The sequence below is a fragment of the Mobula birostris genome, chromosome 2, assembly GCF_030028105.1.
Source record: "Mobula birostris isolate sMobBir1 chromosome 2, sMobBir1.hap1, whole genome shotgun sequence".
Taxonomy (NCBI): Eukaryota; Metazoa; Chordata; class Chondrichthyes; order Myliobatiformes; family Myliobatidae; genus Mobula; species Mobula birostris.
The window spans coordinates 229,069,253-229,086,516 of NC_092371.1; the positions used below are offsets into that span (position 1 = coordinate 229,069,253).

At 42.7% G+C, this 17,264-nt stretch overlaps 1 protein-coding gene across 1 annotated transcript in view; it reads right to left on the reverse strand.

The window, feature by feature from the left end:
* Positions 1-245: 245 nt before the first annotated feature.
* Positions 246-17,264, reverse strand: part of smpdl3a (sphingomyelin phosphodiesterase acid like 3A) — a 69,788-nt gene continuing 52,769 nt past the window's right edge. The window contains exons 7-8 of the mRNA XM_072251581.1: positions 7,181-7,305; positions 246-4,431 (exon numbers count right to left, since the gene is read on the reverse strand). Of these exons, the coding sequence (XP_072107682.1) occupies positions 4,126-4,431; positions 7,181-7,305 (431 nt within the window). The 3' untranslated portion in view covers positions 246-4,125. The remainder of the gene's footprint in view (positions 4,432-7,180; positions 7,306-17,264) is intronic.

Genomic DNA, 17,264 nt, shown 5'->3' on the forward strand with positions numbered 1-17,264 from the left:
CTCAATGCTCAACCCAGCGTGAATGGAAAGCGTGCAAAGAGTCAGCCAGATTTGAATCTGGGACCACTTTCCTTGAGGTCTGGTGCAGATAACACTACACCTCCGGCCATCTTATCCATATTTAATAACCTGTTAATGGGCTATGACTGCTGACTTTAAAAATCAATCCAATGGAATCAAAGACAACTTTTTAAATGGGGAATTATCTCCAATACAAAGAAAGAGACAATGAAATTCATGCAAACTCAAGAGACAATGTATTTTAATACTTGCAAGTACATTTTAAATACAAAACACATTAAAACCAATTCACATGACATTCATGCATTGAACATAATCAAGAGAAGACAGAATTTCATTTAATAAAATGTAAACAAGCAGCTTTCTTACTCAACCAATGGGTGCATAATTACTCATACACTACAGCATTTAATCTTGAATCGAGTACTCACATCTTTGAAGTACGGTTGGAACACCACCCCATCCCATTTGAGTTGAAACCCAAAAGTCCAAAAACTGAATCAAGGCTGACAATTAATTTCCTTATCAGTAAAGAAGGACACCCTTCGGGATATTGTAAGGTTTACTAAAAAAATGAAAATAAAATGACGCTTGGTTTTATTGAAAATGACAGATAACCATTGGAAACTTTATGACAGTGAAACCTGCTATTTGTGTAACTGAATGAGTATTTTGCATCAGTCTTCACTGTGGAAGACACTGGCAGTGTGAAAGATGTTGAAAGGTGTGAGGGAAGAGAAGCAAGTACAGTTACTATTACAAGGGAGAAAGTGCTCATAAAGCTAAAAGACACAAGTCACCCGAGCCAGATGAACTGCACCTAGGGTTCTGAAAGAGGTAGTGGTAGAGACTGTGGAGGCATTAGTAATGATCTTTCAAAAATCATTGGACTCTGCAATGGTGGCAGAGGACTGGAAAATTGCAACTATCACTCCATTCATTAAGAAAGGAGGAAGGCAGCAGAAATGAAATTATAGACCAGTTAGCCCTATTTCAGTGGCTGGGAAGACGTTAGAGTCAATTGTTAAGGATGAGGTGACAGAGTACTTGGTGACACAGGACAAGATGGGACAAAGTCAGCATGGTTTCCTTAAGAGAAAATCTTGCCTGATGAACCTACTGGAATTCTTTGAGGAGATTACAAGTAAGATAGATAAAGGGGCTGTAGTGGATGTTGTATATTTGGACTTTCATTAGGCCTTTGGCAAGGTGCCACACATGAGGCTACTTACCAGGTTAAGAGACCATGATATTACAATAAAGTTACTAGCAAGGTTAGAGCACTGGCTGATTGGTAGGAGGCAGTGAGTGGGAATAAAAGGATCCTTTTTTGGTTGGCTGCCAGTGACTAGTGGTGTTCCACAGGGGTTAGTGTTGGGACCGCTTATTTTTTTGCTGTATGTCAATGATTTAGATGATGCAATAGGTGGTTTTGTTGCCAAACTTGCAGATGATACAAAGATTGGCGGAAGGGCAGGTAGTGTTGAGGAATCAGGTAGGCTGCAGAAGGACTTAGGCAGATTAGAATGGGGAAGATAATGGCAAATGAAGTACAATGTTGGAAAATGCATGGTCATACACCTGGTAGAAATAAATGTGCACACTATTTTCTAAACTGGGAGAATTCAAAAAATCTGAGATGCAAAGGTACTTGGGAGTTCTTGTTAACTTGTTAAAGGTTAACTTGCAGGTTGAGTCGGTGGTGAGGAAGGCAAATGCCATGTTAGCATTCATTTCAAGAGGTCTAGAATATAAGAGCAGGGATGTAATGCTGAGGCTCTTTAAGGCACTGGTGAGGACTCACCTTGAGTATTGTGAACAGTTTTGGGCTCCCCATCTAAGAAAAGAAATGCTGGCATTGAAAAGGGTTCAGAGGAAGTTCAGAAGGATGATTCCAGGAAGGAAGGGGTTATCATATGAGGAACATTTAATGGCACTGGGTCTGTACTCACTGGAATTTAGAAAGATGAGGGAGAAATCTCACTGAAACCTTTCAAATGTTGAAAGGCCTAGACAGAGTAGATGTGGAAAGGATGTTTCCCATGGTGGGGTAATCCAGGACAAGACAGCACAGCCTCAGGATAGAGGGGTGTCAATTTAAAACAGAGGTGTGGAGAAATTTATTTAGCCAGACAGTGGTGAATTTGTGGAATTTGTTACAGCAGGCAGACGTGGAAGGCAGGTCGTTGGGTGTATTTAAGGCAAAGCTTGATCAGTTCTTGATTGGCCATGGCATCAACGGTTACGGGGAGAAGGCTGGGGAGGGAAAAAAGTATCAACCATGATTGAGTGGCACAGCAAACTCGATGGGCCAAGTGGCCTAATTCTGCTTCTACGCCTTATAGCATTATGGTCTTATTTGATCCACCTAGTCCGTGTTAAACAATACCCAATTTAACCCCGATTTTCAGCTCTATGCCTGTGGGCCTGCAGAGATAGATTGCTGCTACTCTCAGTGAGAAAGGTCTTTCCTCAGGTTTTTTTCACATCTTTCTGTGAATTACTTTGAACCTGTACCCCATGAGATATGCTGTGGGAAATAGGTCCTTCCCATCTAGTTTTCCTCAAGACCCATCCATTAAATCAGCATCAAATTCTTAAAGCACTAATTGAATGCTAACGTTGCATTTGCCTTCATCACTCAACCTTTGCAGGCTGAGTCTGTGGTGAGAAAGCAAATGCAATGTTAGCATTCATTTTGAGAGGACTAGAATATTAAAGCAATGGTGCAATGTTGAGACTTTATAAAGCACTGGGGAGGACTCACATGGAGTATTGTGAGCAGTTTTGGGCCTCTTATCTGGAAAGGATGTGCTGACATTGGAGAGGGCTCGAAGGAGGTTCATGAAAATGATTCCAGGACTGAAAGGTTTGTCATACAAGGAACATTTGATGGGTCTGGCCTGTACTTACTGGAATTCAGAAGAATGTGGGCAACCTCAGAGAAACCTATCAAGTATTTGAAGGGCCTTGATAGAGAGCTTGTGGAAATAATGTTTCCTATGGTGGAGGAATCCAAGACCAAAGGACACAGCCTCAGAATAGAGGGACATCCATTTAGATCAGAGATTAGGAAGAATTTATTCACACAGAGAGTGGTGAATCTGTGGAATCCGTTGCCACACATGGCTGTGGACTCCTAGTCATTGGGTAATTGGGTATATTTAAAGCAGAGGTTGATAGATTCTTGATTAGTCAAGGGCATGAAGGGATATAGGGAGAAGGCAGGTAACTGGGACTAAGAGGGAAATTGGATCAGTCATGATGAAATGTCAAAGCAGATGTGATGGGCTAAGTGGCATAATTCTGCTCCTATATCTTACAATCTTGTGGTAGTTAGGCCTTAGCTAAACTGCAAATTTCTACAATTAAGGCAGGTGACAAATCCTTTAGAGACAGGGTACTAAGGAGATTCACCTGATTTGTGACAATTGTGTGATTTTATTTGCACAGAGGAATTAACGTAACAAAAGGCTCTCCTGAAAAAAAAAGAGCTGAGATGGTTGAGGGTTAGTTATGTTCAAAATTATGGAAGGATTTTGACTGAGTAAAATAATGAGGAAAATTTTCAGAAAATATCAAATAATATAGATTTAAGATCATTTTGAAAATCAGAAAATCTTTAAAGTACACAGCAAATTGGAATCTGGAAAGTAATCTAAAAATGATATTGGAAACAGATAAAAGAATAAATAATGAAAGCTAGAAATATTTCAAAGTTATTAAGAAAACACATCAAGTGGGATTATTTAGATTACACTTTAGAGAGCCAGAATAGTCATAAAGGACCAAATAACCTTTCTCAATGCATTACATGGACACTGACATTCAGAACAGAGAATATACAGTGGAAATTCCAAAATAAAACCTCACGTCAGCAACAAAACAAAGCCTGCACCAGATTAGAACAAAACTGAACCTCAATGCTGGGAAGATATAAACGACTGAGAATATGTACATAAAATAAAGTGCAAGGTAACTAGTTTAAAACAAGTAAAATGTACCAGCCTGCTGGGAAATAAAAATAACGATTTTCTTTTAAGTTTAAGCACTGGACAAAAGGCCTGTCAAGTGCTTAATACCAACATTTCCCCTGAAAACGCTCTATTTTAGTCCCTTTTGAATGCAGTTGGTGTATGAAGTGATATCCAAATATCTTATGGCACATACTTGTTTTATCTTACAAAGGCCAACACATTTCTTTCTTATATCATAGTTGACTAAGTAATGATTATAATACATATCAAATTTCTCACTTTGCGGAATTATGAATTGATCAGTTAAACCATACAAAGACTGTGGATGCAAATCTTTTATGCCATAACCGAGTGTCATGATGTATTCCAACTTCCAGTCTGGCTGCTTCTTCTCATTTGCTTCTGTAAGATTCAGATAATACTGCCAGAAATCCTGAAAGAAAATAGTATTTCTGCACAATATTTTCCGGTAAACATGTAAAAGTTTGACATTAGTTATGCAATTTCTGAAATAATTATCATGCAAATGAGATCAGGCTGGATCAGCTGACATTATGGATCTGCAGAAGTTTTTTTAAGAATCAGAATTAGGTTTAATATCACTGGCATATGCCGTGAAATTTATTGTCTTTGCAGCAGTTGTACAATGCAGTACATAATAGAAGAAATGAATCACAGTAAATAAACATATATTAAATAGTTAAATTCAATAAGTAGTGCAAAAATAGGAATAAAAAAGTAGTGAGATAGTGTTCATGGGTTCAGTGTCCATTCAGAAATCAGATGGCAGAGGGGAAATTTGCTATTATACTACTGTAGCAGAATAGGATCAAAGGGACTGTTTCTGTGCTGTAGTGCTCTATAACTCCTCGAGTTTTCTACATGTTTTCAGTCAGGAAACAAATAGAGTTACAGAAAAAGGGAGTAGTGCCACAAAATACTTTTTATTCAGCAAAGTGTCCTGGAAGTCTACCTGCATCCTCCCTTTCTCTGTAATGGAAATTACAGGCAGAGAGCATCCTTCAAGTGCAGAGGAACACACCAAGCAGACTCTCCTAGACTTCTGCAACCAAGTTTCCACTTAATTTCAACACAATCTTTACAGAATCAGCCACACCAGCTCAAAATTAGAGAAAGTGTTAAATGCAAGAGTATTATAGCTGAATACAATTGGGGTGCCACAACAGCTTAGCAGTTAGCACGACGATCACAGCTCAGGACTCCAGAGTTCGGAGTTCAATTTTGGTGTTTCCTGTAAGCAAATATTTATATTTATATTCCTTCCTGTGTGCACATGGGTTTCCTCCAGGTGCTCCAGTTTCCTCCAACATTCCAAAGACTTAGTAGGCTAGTACATTAATTGGTCATTACAAATTGTCTGGTGATTAGGCTAGGGTTAAATTAGTGTGTCTCTGGGCGGCATGGCTCGAAGGGGCGGAAGGACCTGCTCTGTGCTGTATCTTGAATGAATAATATGTAAATACAGTCACCTCAGGATTTTCTAAAATCTATTGGAAAATAGCCATACCTCTCCCAATTCTGTCAATGGCACAGGTTCCTGAAAGCACATCAGCTGCATACATTTTTTTTTAAAGAGCAGTGGGATCTCTTAAAAAAATATACAAATATTTAACTTAACTAAGAATCTGCCCTTTCTCACTGCGGTGAAACTGCAGTGATTGAGTCTAGGGTAATATAGATAAAATGCTGGAGGAACTCAGCATATCATGCAGCATCAATGGAAAGAAATGAAGAGTTGACATTTCAGGCCGAGACCCTTCTTTAGGACTGGAAAGGTAGGTGGAAGAGCCCAGAACAAGAAGGTGGGGGGAGGGGAAGGAGTACAAGCTAGGTGGTGATAGGTGGAGCCAAGAGAGTGGGGAAGGGAGATAATGTGAGAGTTGTGAGGTGATAGGTGGAAAAAGTAAAGGGCTGAAGAAGAAGGCATTAACACCGATTTCTCAAACCAGGACTTGTGATATGCACCAGCTGCTCATACGACTGTCTACCGCCTGCTCCCATGAGCAGAGGGATCTGGGGGTACATGTCCACAGATCTCTGAAAGTTGCCTCACAGGTGGATAGGGTAGGTAAGAAAGCTTATGGGGTGTTAGCTTTCATAAGTCGAGGGATAGAGTTTAAGAGTCACGGGGTAATGATGCAGTTCTATAAAATTCTGGTTAGGCCACACTTAGAGTACTGTGTCCAGTTCTGGTCGCCTCACTATAGGAAGGATGTGGAAGCATTGGAAAGGGTACAGAAGAGATTTACCAAGATGCTGCCTGGTTTAGAGAGTATGCATTATGATCAGAGAGTAAGGGAGCTAGGGCTTTACTCTTTGGAGAGAAGGAGGATGAGAGGAGACATGATAGAGGTATACAAGATATTAGGAATAGATAGAGTGGACAGCCAGCGCCTCTTCCCCAGGGCACCACTGCTCAATACAAGAGGACATGGCTTTAAGGTAAGGGGTGGGAAGTTCAAGGGGGATATTAGAGGAAGGATTTTTACTTAGAGAGTGGTTGGTACGTGGAATGCACTGCCTGAGTCAGTGGTGGAAGCAGATACACTAGTGAAATTTAAGAGACTACTAGACAGGTATATGGAGGAATTTAAGATGGGGGGGTTACATGGGAGGCAGGGTTTAAGAATCGGTACAACATTGTGGGCCGAAGGGCCTGTACTATTCTATGTTCTATGTTCACGTGACCCTGATCGGTGGCTAAGCAGGTGCTACACCTTGTCCAAGGGTGACCTACAGGCTAGCAGAGGGAAGGAGAGCCTTACACCTCCTGTAGTAGAAATATATCTCCACCCTGCCATCCATGACCGAGTTTCGGTTTTCATTTAAGTAAACTTCTAATAATTTTAAATCTAATTTTTAGTAACTGTAATACTAGTTACCCTCATTAAGGTGTCTGTTGTTAAGGATTAATCCATTTTCAGCCAGATTAAAATTGTATTAGGTTAACGCTCAAACACAAAGCATGTATTTTAATAGGGAAACAAAGCTACATTCCATTCAGCTGAATGGAATTATGCTGTTATATAGAAGTTGGTATTTTCATAAATTAATTTTTTTTAAACCAGAAGACTGAAGGCAAACCACACCAGTGGGAAGTCTCCAGTACAGACGGCACTCACTTCAGAATGCCAATTCACTCACAGGCAGCAGACACTTACCAGCAGACTGTAATCACTTGTGTCATACTTATACAGGCGCAAGCCTGGGTTGTTGGTTACTTGCTCTGAAATTCCTCTTTGAGGGGTTATAGCAGGTGCCACAAACAAAGAGTTGATTGGATTCCCTAATGGAGAGATTATAAAATTAAAATTCAATGATTTAATGTTTACATTTTTAAAGAATATTTTTTCCTATCACTAAAATATAAATGTAAAATGATCCACTTTAAAACACAAATAGATTACAATTCAAAGTACAGAATTCATTACCAAAACATTTATATTTATGATATACATTAATAGCACCAAATGCATCAGCATCATTTTTAATTTAACATAGTTGAATTTTAGTCAGGAGGTTGAGTTTTAGTTCTGTATATGGACTGGTTTTATAGACTCAGCCAGATTGACCACGGGCACCACCCTCCCCACCACGGAGGGCATCCTGAAATGGTGGTGCCTCAAGAAGACAGCATCCGGGATATGCCATCTTCTCATTGCTATCATCAGGAAAGACTCACTCTTAGTGTCTTAGGAACACCTTCTTCCTCACCACCATCACATTTCTCAATGGTTGATGAACACTACCTAGCTATTCCTCTTTTGCAATCTCTACTATGTTACAATAGAAATGCAGTAAAGTTTTATATTTGGCACTGTACCATTCCCACGAACATCAAATAACCTGACATGTCATATGTTAGTGATAACAAACCTGATTCTGATTCTAATTGGATTTTTGAGGGAGGTCTCCATTCCTCAAAATGCTGTCTTTCACTCAAGACACAAAACCAAGGCCTTGGCTGACTTCTGCAGTGGGCACAAAATACGGAAGGAGGGTTTTCCCAATTACCATATCAATCATCTCTGAAACAGACGGACTAATCTTCCATTTCATGACTCGTCAGAAGCTGAATGAAATGGTTATTCTACTAGTTTACGAAAACAATAGTGACAAAACAATATGTTAATTCACCACAACTATAGTAGTATTTAGGTAGATATTAGGGCAAAAAAATTACTAATGATGTCCACCTCTCTAAAAAGTGACATCTCCTTTGCTGGAATGTCTCCAAGATCTCCAACAATAAAAATCTTGTTCATATTTATAAACATGTACGGCATGAATAATACACAATTAAAACGCATTGAAGTAGATTTCATCTGATTGGAAAATTCCCCTTCATCAATTTCCAATGTCCTTCTATTGAACATAGTTATCATTATTTCTATCTTTACCAATACAGTCGTACTTTTCCAAATATTTTGCTCAGCTAAAAGCATTCCACTGTATACTTCCTAACATTCCCAATGTTTTAAAATCAAGACACATCGCAATTAAATTTCTATCCAGCATCTCAAAATTAAAACATTTGCTCAATACTGCTTAGGAGCTTAACACACTAATTGCCTTAAATGCATCCAAATCTAGATCAACGTCATGCCGAGGTTTGGAGCTGAGCAGTACTTCCTATCCTGGAAGTAAAGGTTGGCAAGTAGGTTTTTGATGAACTGGAACTGTTCAATGATATCATTAATTCTGTAAATTCATGGTGATTAGAAACAAAATAACAAGGTATATTTTTCTGATCCTGTAAACTGGTTCTTTCACGGATAAAGCCCAATATTTCCACAGTCATTTTCGCCACTGTTTCACAGAGGGTCCGGGGAGGTTCATACGAATGATTGCAGGAATGAAAGGGTTAGCAGTTGGGGACAGTTCGATGGCTCTGGGCCTGTACTTGCTGGAGTTCATAAGATTCAGAGCAGATCTCATTGAAACCTATTGAATATTAAAAGGCCTACATAGAGTGGACTTGGAGAGAATGTTTCTAGTGGTGGAAGAGTCTAGGCTCAGAGGGCACAGCCTCAGAATACAAGGACACAAAGACAGAAAACCTACAGCACAACACAGGCCTTTCGGCCCACAATGCTGTGCCGAACATGTACTTACTTTAGAAGTTATCTAGGGTTACCCATAACCCTCTATTTTTCTAAGCTCCATGCACCTATCCAGGAGTCTCTTAAAAGACCCCATTGTATCTGTCTCCACCACCGTTGCCAGCAGCTCATTCCACACACTCACCACTGCGTAAAAAACTTACCCCTGACATCTCCTCTGTACCTACTTCCAAGCACCTTAAAACTGTGCCCTCATGTGTTAGCCATTTCAGCCCTAGGGAAAAGCCTCTGACTATCCACATGATCAATGCCTCTCATCATCTTATACACCTCTATCATGTCATCTCTCATCCTCCACCGCTCCAAGGAGAAAAGGCTGAGTTCACTCAATCTATTCTCATAAGGCATGCTCCCCAATCCAGGCACATCCCTGTAAACATCCCAATCTCCGATTAGAGATAAAGTTGGGAAGATGTGCCTGGAGGCTGTGGAAGTGAGCAAGGTCCTCAATGAATACTTTTCTTCGGTATTCACCAATGAGAGGGAACTTGATGACCGTGAGGACAATATGAGTGAGGTTGATGTTCTGGAGCATGTTGATATTAAGGGAGAGAAGGTGTTGGAGTTGTTAAAATACATTAGGATGGATAAGTCCCCGGGGCGTGACAGAATATTCCCCAGGCTGCTCCACGAGGCAAGGGAAGAGATTGCTGAGCCTCTGGCTAGGATCTTTATGTCCTCGTTGTCCACAGGAATGGTACCGGAGGATTGGAGGGAGGCAAATGTTGTCCCTTTGTTCAAAAAAGTTAGTAGGGATATTCCGGGTAATTATAGACCAGTGAGTCTTACGTCTGTGGTGGGAAAGCTGTTGGAAAAGATTCTTAGAGATAGGATCTATAGACATTTAGAGAATCATGGTCTGATCAAGGACAGTCAGCATGGCTTTGTGAAGGGCAGACCGTGTCTAACAAGCCTGATAGAGTTCATTGAGGAGGTGACCAGGCATCTAGATGAGGGTAGTGCAGTGGATGTGATCTATATGGATTTTAATAAGGCATTTGACAAGCTTCCACACGATAGACTTATTCAGAAAGTCAGAAGGCATGGGATCCAGGGAGGTTTGGCCAGGTGGATTCAGAATTCGCTTGCCTGCAGAAGACAGAGAGTCATGGTGGAGGGAGTACATTCAGATTGGAGGGTTGTGACTAGTGGTGTCCCACAAGGATCTGTTCTGGGACCTCTACTTTTCGTGATTTTTATTAATGACCTGAATGTGGGGGTAGAAGGGTGGGTTGGCAAGTTTGCAGACGACACAAAGGTTGTTGGTGTTGTGGATAGTGTAGGGGATTGTCAAAGATTGCAGAGAGACATTGATAGGATGCAGAAGTGGGCTGAGAAGTGGCAGATGGAGTTCAACCCAGAGAAGTGTGAGGTGGTACACTTTGGAAGGACAAACTACAAGGCAGAGTACAAAGTAAATGGCAGGATACTTGGTAGTGTGGAGGAGCAGAGGGATCTGGGGCTACATGTCCACAGATCCCTGAAAGTTGCCTCACAGGTAGATAGGGTAGTTAATAAAGCTTATGGAGTGTTAGCTTTCATAAGTCGAGGGATAGAGTTTAAGAGTCGCGATGTAATGATGCAGCTCAATAAAACTCTGGTTAGGCCACACTTGGAGTATTGTGTCCAGTTCTGGTCGCCTCACTATAGGAAGGATGTGGAAGCATTGGAAAGGGTAGAGAGGAGATTTACCAGGATGCTGCTTGGTTTAGAGAGTATGGATTATGATCAGAGATTAAGGGAGCTAGGGCTTTACTCTTTGACAATAGACAATAGACAATAGGTGCAGGAGTAGGCCATTTGGCCCTTTGAGCCAGCACTGCCATTCACTGTGATCATGGCTGATCATCCATTATCAGTATCCAGTTCCTGCCCTATCCCCATAACCTTTGACTCTGCTATCTTTAAGAGCTCTATCCATCTCTTTTTTGAAAGCATCCAGAGACTTGGACTCCACAGCCTTCTGTGGCAGAGCATTCCATATATCTACCACTCTCTGGGTGAAAAAGTTTTTCCTCAACTCCATTCTAAATGGCCTACCCCTAATTCTTAAACTGTGGCCTCTGGTTCTGGACTCACCCATCAGCAGAAACATGCTTCCTGCCTGCAGCGTGTCCAATCTCTTAATAATCTTATATGTTTCAATAAGATCCCCTCTCAGCGTTCTAAATTCCAGAGTATACAAACCCAGTCACTCCAATTTTTCGACATATGACAGTCCTGCCATCCCGGGAATTAACCTTGTGAACCTACGCTGCACTCCCTCAATAGCAAGAATGTCCATCCTCAAATCTGGAGACCAAAACTGCACACAGTACTCCAGGTGTGGTCTCATCAGGGCCCTGTACAGCTGCAGAAGGACCTCTTTGCTCTTATACTCAATTCCCTTTGTTATGAAGGCCAGCATGCCATTAGCTTTCTTCACTGCCTGCTGTACTTGCATGCTTGTTTTCAGTGACTGATGTACAAGAACACCTAGATCTCGTTGTGCTTCCCCTTTTCCTAACTTGACTCCATTTAGATAACGATCTGCCTTCCTGTTCTTACCACCAAAGTGGATAACCTCACATTTATCCACATTAAACTGCATCTGCCATGCATCTGCCCACTCACCCAGCCTGTCCAAGTCACCCTGCATTCTCATAACATCCTCCTCACATTTCACACTGCCACCCAGCTTTGTGTCATCAGCAAATTTGCTAATGTTGCTTTTAATTCCCTCATCTAAATCATTAATATATATTGTAAACAGCTGCGGTCCCAGCACTGAACCCTGCGGTACCCCACTGGTCACCGCCTGCCATTCTGAAAGGGACCCGTTAATCGCTACTCTTTGTTTTCTGTCAGCCAGCCAATTTTCAATCCATGTCAGTACTCTGCCCCCAATACAATGTGCCCTAATTTTTAACCACTAATCTCCTATGTGGGACTTTATCAAAGGCTTTCTGAAAGTCCAGGTATAATACATCCACTGGCTCTCCCTTGTCCATTTTCATAGTTGCATCCTCAAAAAATTCCAGAAGATTAGTCAAGCCCGACTTCCCCTTCGTAAATCCATGCTGACTCCGACCTATCCTGTTACTACTATCCAGATGTGTCCTAATTTCATCTCTTATAATTGACTCCAGCATCTTTCTCACCACCGACGTCAGACTAACTTGTCTAAGATTCCCTGTTTTCTCTCTTCCTCCCTTCTTGAAGAGAGGGACAACATTAGCCACCCTCCAATCCACAGGAACTGATCCTGAATCTATAGAACATTGGAAAATGATTACCAATGCGTCCACGATTTCTAAAGCCACCTCCTTAAGTACCCTGGGATGCAGACCATCAGGTCCCGGGGACTTATCAGCCTTCAGACCCAACAGTCTATCCAACACCATTTCTTGCCTAAAATACATTTCCTTCAATTCGTCCATTACCCTAGGTCCTTTGGCCACTATTACATCTGGGAGATTGTTTGTGTCTTCCCTAGTGAAGACAGATCCAAAGTACCTGTTAAACTCATCTGCCATTCCCACAACATCATACTTACCAATTTCCAACTGTGCCTCAAGCTTGTCCACTTTATTTCTTATACTCCGTGCATTCATATACAATACTTTTAATTCATTACTCCCCTCACCTCCCATATCAATTCCTATTTCATTTGGCCATACTGTACGATCCCCTCTTGAGCTTTCTGCTCTGTTGATTCTGCTGTCATTCTTAACTTTTCTTATTCTTACTTTCCCTTTATCTCCATCCTTATGTTTCCAGTTCGTCCCCTCCCCCTGACTACTTAGTTTAAACACACCCGTGCTGCAGAGGCAAACCTGCCTGTCAGAATGCTGGTGCCCCGCTTATTAAGGTGCAACCCGTCCCTTTTGTACAATTCATCCTTACCCCGAAACATACCCCAGTGGTCCAAGAATGTAAATCCTTGATTCCTGCACCAGCTCCTCAGCCACACGTTCAGATCCATTATCTCCCTGTTCTTGCCCACTCCAGCAAGGGGAACTGGAAGCAAACCGGAGATAATCACCCTGGAAGTCCTGCTTTTCAGCCTTCTTCCAAGTTCTCTGAAGTCACGCTGTAGAATATCTTTCCTCTTCTTCCTCACGTCATTTGTGCTGACATGCACCACCACTTCTGGATGTTCTCCTTCACTCTTGAGGATTCCCTGCAATCGGTCCGTGACATCCTGGATCCCGGCACCAGGGAGGCAACACACCATCTTTAAATCTCGCCTGTTGCCACAGAAACCCCGTTCTGTACCTCTCACTATGGAGTCCCCTACTACCACGGCTCTGTCTGACGTCTGTCTCCTCGACTTTTCTTCAGCGCCAATTGCTGACTCGCAGACCCATCCGCCTCTCAGACTGGCACTGTCTTCTGTCCCGACAGCTTCCAAGAGGGAGAACCTGTTTACGAGAGGCACATCCCCCGGGGTCTCCTGTACTTCAAGCATCCTTTCCTTGCTCATCGTCGTCCTCCTTCTCCCTTCCTGTATCCTGGGTGTAACAACCTCACTGTAGGTCCTGTCCAGAAAACTCTCGTTCTCCCGGATTAACCTAACGTCATCCAGTTGCCTCTCCAGTGCTGCAACACGGTCCCTCAGAAGCTGAATCTGGACACATTTTCCACAGGTGTAGGATCCAGAGGCACCATCAGTGTCCCTGACCTCCCACATCATGCACGCAGCACACTGAATCAGCCTAGCGGTCATCTCTTCTCCACTTCTTCCCCTCTCCAACTGTGGCGCAGTCTCCACTCTCAGCCTCCTCGCCGAAGACTCTCAAGCCAAAGACTCGCACTTTTCTCGCAAGGCACTTCCCTCGACAAGGCCGCTCCCCGACAGGCCGCTACCCTAGAGCGAGCCTTACTTATATTAGCCGATAATTTTAAATCAGCTGCTCCTCCTCAGCCAATCCCCACACTCGCTCCTTCATATGCCGTGCCTCCTCCAACCTGGAAGGTCTGGTTAGCTCACTTCTCACGACCGGCTTTTTAAATCAGCCGCTCCTTCTCAGCCAATCCCCGCACTTGCTCCTTCACCTGCCGTGCCTCCTCCGACCTGGAAGGTCTGGTTAGCTCACTTCTCACGGTTCCATGTACTCTTTTCCATTGTCACCCTTGATTGGCCCTATTCTCTCATGAGTTATCCTCTTGCTCTTCACATACATACTTCTCTTCTTTGGAGAGAAGGAGGATGAGAGGAGACATGACAGAGGTGTACAAGATATTAAGAGGAATAGATAGAGTGGATAGGCAGTGCCTCTACCCCAGGGCACCACTTCTCAATACAAGAGGACATGGCTTTAAGGTAAGGGGTGGGAAGTTCAAGGGGGATATTAGAGGGAGGTTTTTTCACTCGGAGAGTGGTTGGTGCGTGGAATGCGCAGCCTGAGTCAGTGGTAGAGGCAGATACACTAGTGAAGTTTAAGAGACCTCTAGACAGGCATATGGAGGAATTTAAGGTGGGAGGGGTTATATGGGAGGCAGAGTTTGAGGGTCAGCACAATATTATGGGCCCAAGGTCCTGTAATGTGCTGTACTATTCTATGTTCTATGTTAAATCTCCTTTGCACCCTTTCTATGGTTTCCACATCCTTCCTGTACTGAGGTGACCAGAACTGAGTGCAGTACTCCAGGTGGGGTCTGACCATGGTCCTATATAGCAGCAAATTACCTCTCTGCTCTTATTTTCAATCCCACAGTTGATGAAGGCCAATGCACTGTATGCCTTCTTAACCACAGAGTCAACCTGCGCAGCTGCTTTGAGTGTCCTATGGACTCGGACCCCAAGATCCATCTAATCCTCCACACTGCCAAGAGTCTTACCATTAATACTATATTCAGCCATCATATTTGACCTACTAAAATGAACCACCTCACACTTATCTGGGTTGAATTCCATCTGCCACATCACAGCCTAGGTTTTCGTCCTATCAATGTCCTGCTGTAACCTTTGACAGCTCTCCACACTATCCACAACACCCCAAACCTTTGTTTCTTCAGCAGATTTACTAACCCATCCCTCCACTTCCTCACTCAGGTCATTTATAAAAATCACAAAAAGGGGTCCCAGAACAGATCCCTGAGGCACACCACTGGTCACCATCTTCCATGCAGAAGATGACCCGTCTACAACCACACTTTGCCTTCTGTGAGCAAGCCAATTCTGGATCCACAAAGCAAGGTCCCCTTGGATCCCATGCCTCCTAACTTTCTCAATAAGCCTTGCATGGGGTACCTTATCAAATGCCTTGCTGAAATCCACATCTACTACTCTACCTTCATCAACGTGTTTAGTCACATCCTCAAAAATTAAATCAGGCTCATAAGGCACGACCTGTCTTTGACAAAACCATGCTGACTATTCTTAATCATATTATGCCTCTCCAAATGTTCATAAATTCTGTCTCTCAGGGAACAGCATCTGCAACCCTCCAATCCTCTGGAACCTCTTGATGATGCAAAGACCATTGCCAGAGGCTCAACAATCTCCTCCCTCACCTCCCACAGTAGCCTGAGGTACATCTCATCCGGTCCTAGAGACTTATCCAACTTGATACTTTCCAAAAGCTCCAGCACATCCTCTTTCTTAATGTCTATATGCTCAAGCTTTTCAATCCGCTGTAAGCCATCCCTACAATCACTAAGATCTTTTCTGTAGTGAATACTGAAGCAAAGTATACATTAAGTACCTCAGCTATCTCCTCCGGTTCCATGCACTCTTTTCCATTGTCACACTTGATTGGCACTATTCTCTCACGTGTTATCCTCTTGCTCTTCACATACTTGTGAAATGCCTTGGGGATTTCCTTAATCCTGTTCGCCAAGTCCTTCTCATGGCCCTTTCTGGCTCTCCTAATTTTATTCTAAAGCTCCAACCTGTTAGCCTTATAATCTTCTCTGTCACTACCTAGTTTTTTTTTAACCTTTCGTAAGCTTTTTTCTTCTTGATTAGATTTTCAACAGCCTTTGTACACCATGGTCCCTTTACCCTATTATCCTTTCCCTGTCTTATTGGAACATACCTATGCAGAACGCCACGCAAACATCCCCTGAACATTTGCTACATTTCTGCCGTACGTTTCCCTGAGAACACTCAATTTATGCTTCCAAGTTCCTGCCTGATAGCTTCATATTGCCCCTTACTCCAATTAAATGCTTTCCTAACTTGTCTGTTCCTATCCCTCTCCAATGCTATGGTAACGGAGATAGAACTGTGATCACTATCTCCAAAATGCTCTCCCACTGAGAGATCTGACACCTGACCAGGTTCATTTCCCAATTCCAGAACAAGTACAGCCTATCCTCTTGTAGGCTTATCTACATATTGTGTTAGGAAACCTTCCTGAACACACCTACTAACTCTACCCCATCTAAACCCCTTTGATCTAGTGAGATGTCAATCAATATTTGGGAAATTAAAATCTCCCACCATGACAACCCTGGTATTATTACACATTTTCAGAATCTGTCTCCCTATCTGCTCCTTGATGTCCCTGTTACTATTGGGTGGTCTATAAAAAACACCCATTAGAGTTATTGACCCCTTCCAGTTTCTAACTTCCACCCACAGACTCAGTAGACAATCCCTCCATGACTTCATCCTTTTCTGCAGCCATGACACTATCTCTGATCAACAGTGCCACGCCCCCACCTCTTTTGTCTCCCTCCCTGTCCTTTCTGAACCATCTAAAACCTGGCACTCAAAGTAAGCATTCCTGCCCTTGAACCATCCAAGTCTCTGTCATCCAAGCCACAACATCATAGCTCCAAGTACTGATCCATGCTCTATAAACTCATCCACTTTGCCCATGATGCTTCTTGCATCAGTCTGAGCGTATCCCATCTCAATCACCTGCCTATCCTCCTTTTCACACTGTCTTTCTCTATTTGTGAGCCAACTGCCTCTTCCTTCGACTCTTCAGTTCAGTTCCTACCCCCCAGCAAGTCTAGTTTAAACTCTCCCCAGCAGCCTCAGCAAACCTCCCTGCCAGGATATTGGTCCCCCTGGGATTCAAGTGCAACCCGTCCTTTTTGTATACATCACACCTGCCCCAAAAGAGGTCCCAGTGATCCAGAAATCTGAATCCCTGCCCCCTGCTCCAATCCCTCAGCCTCGTATTTA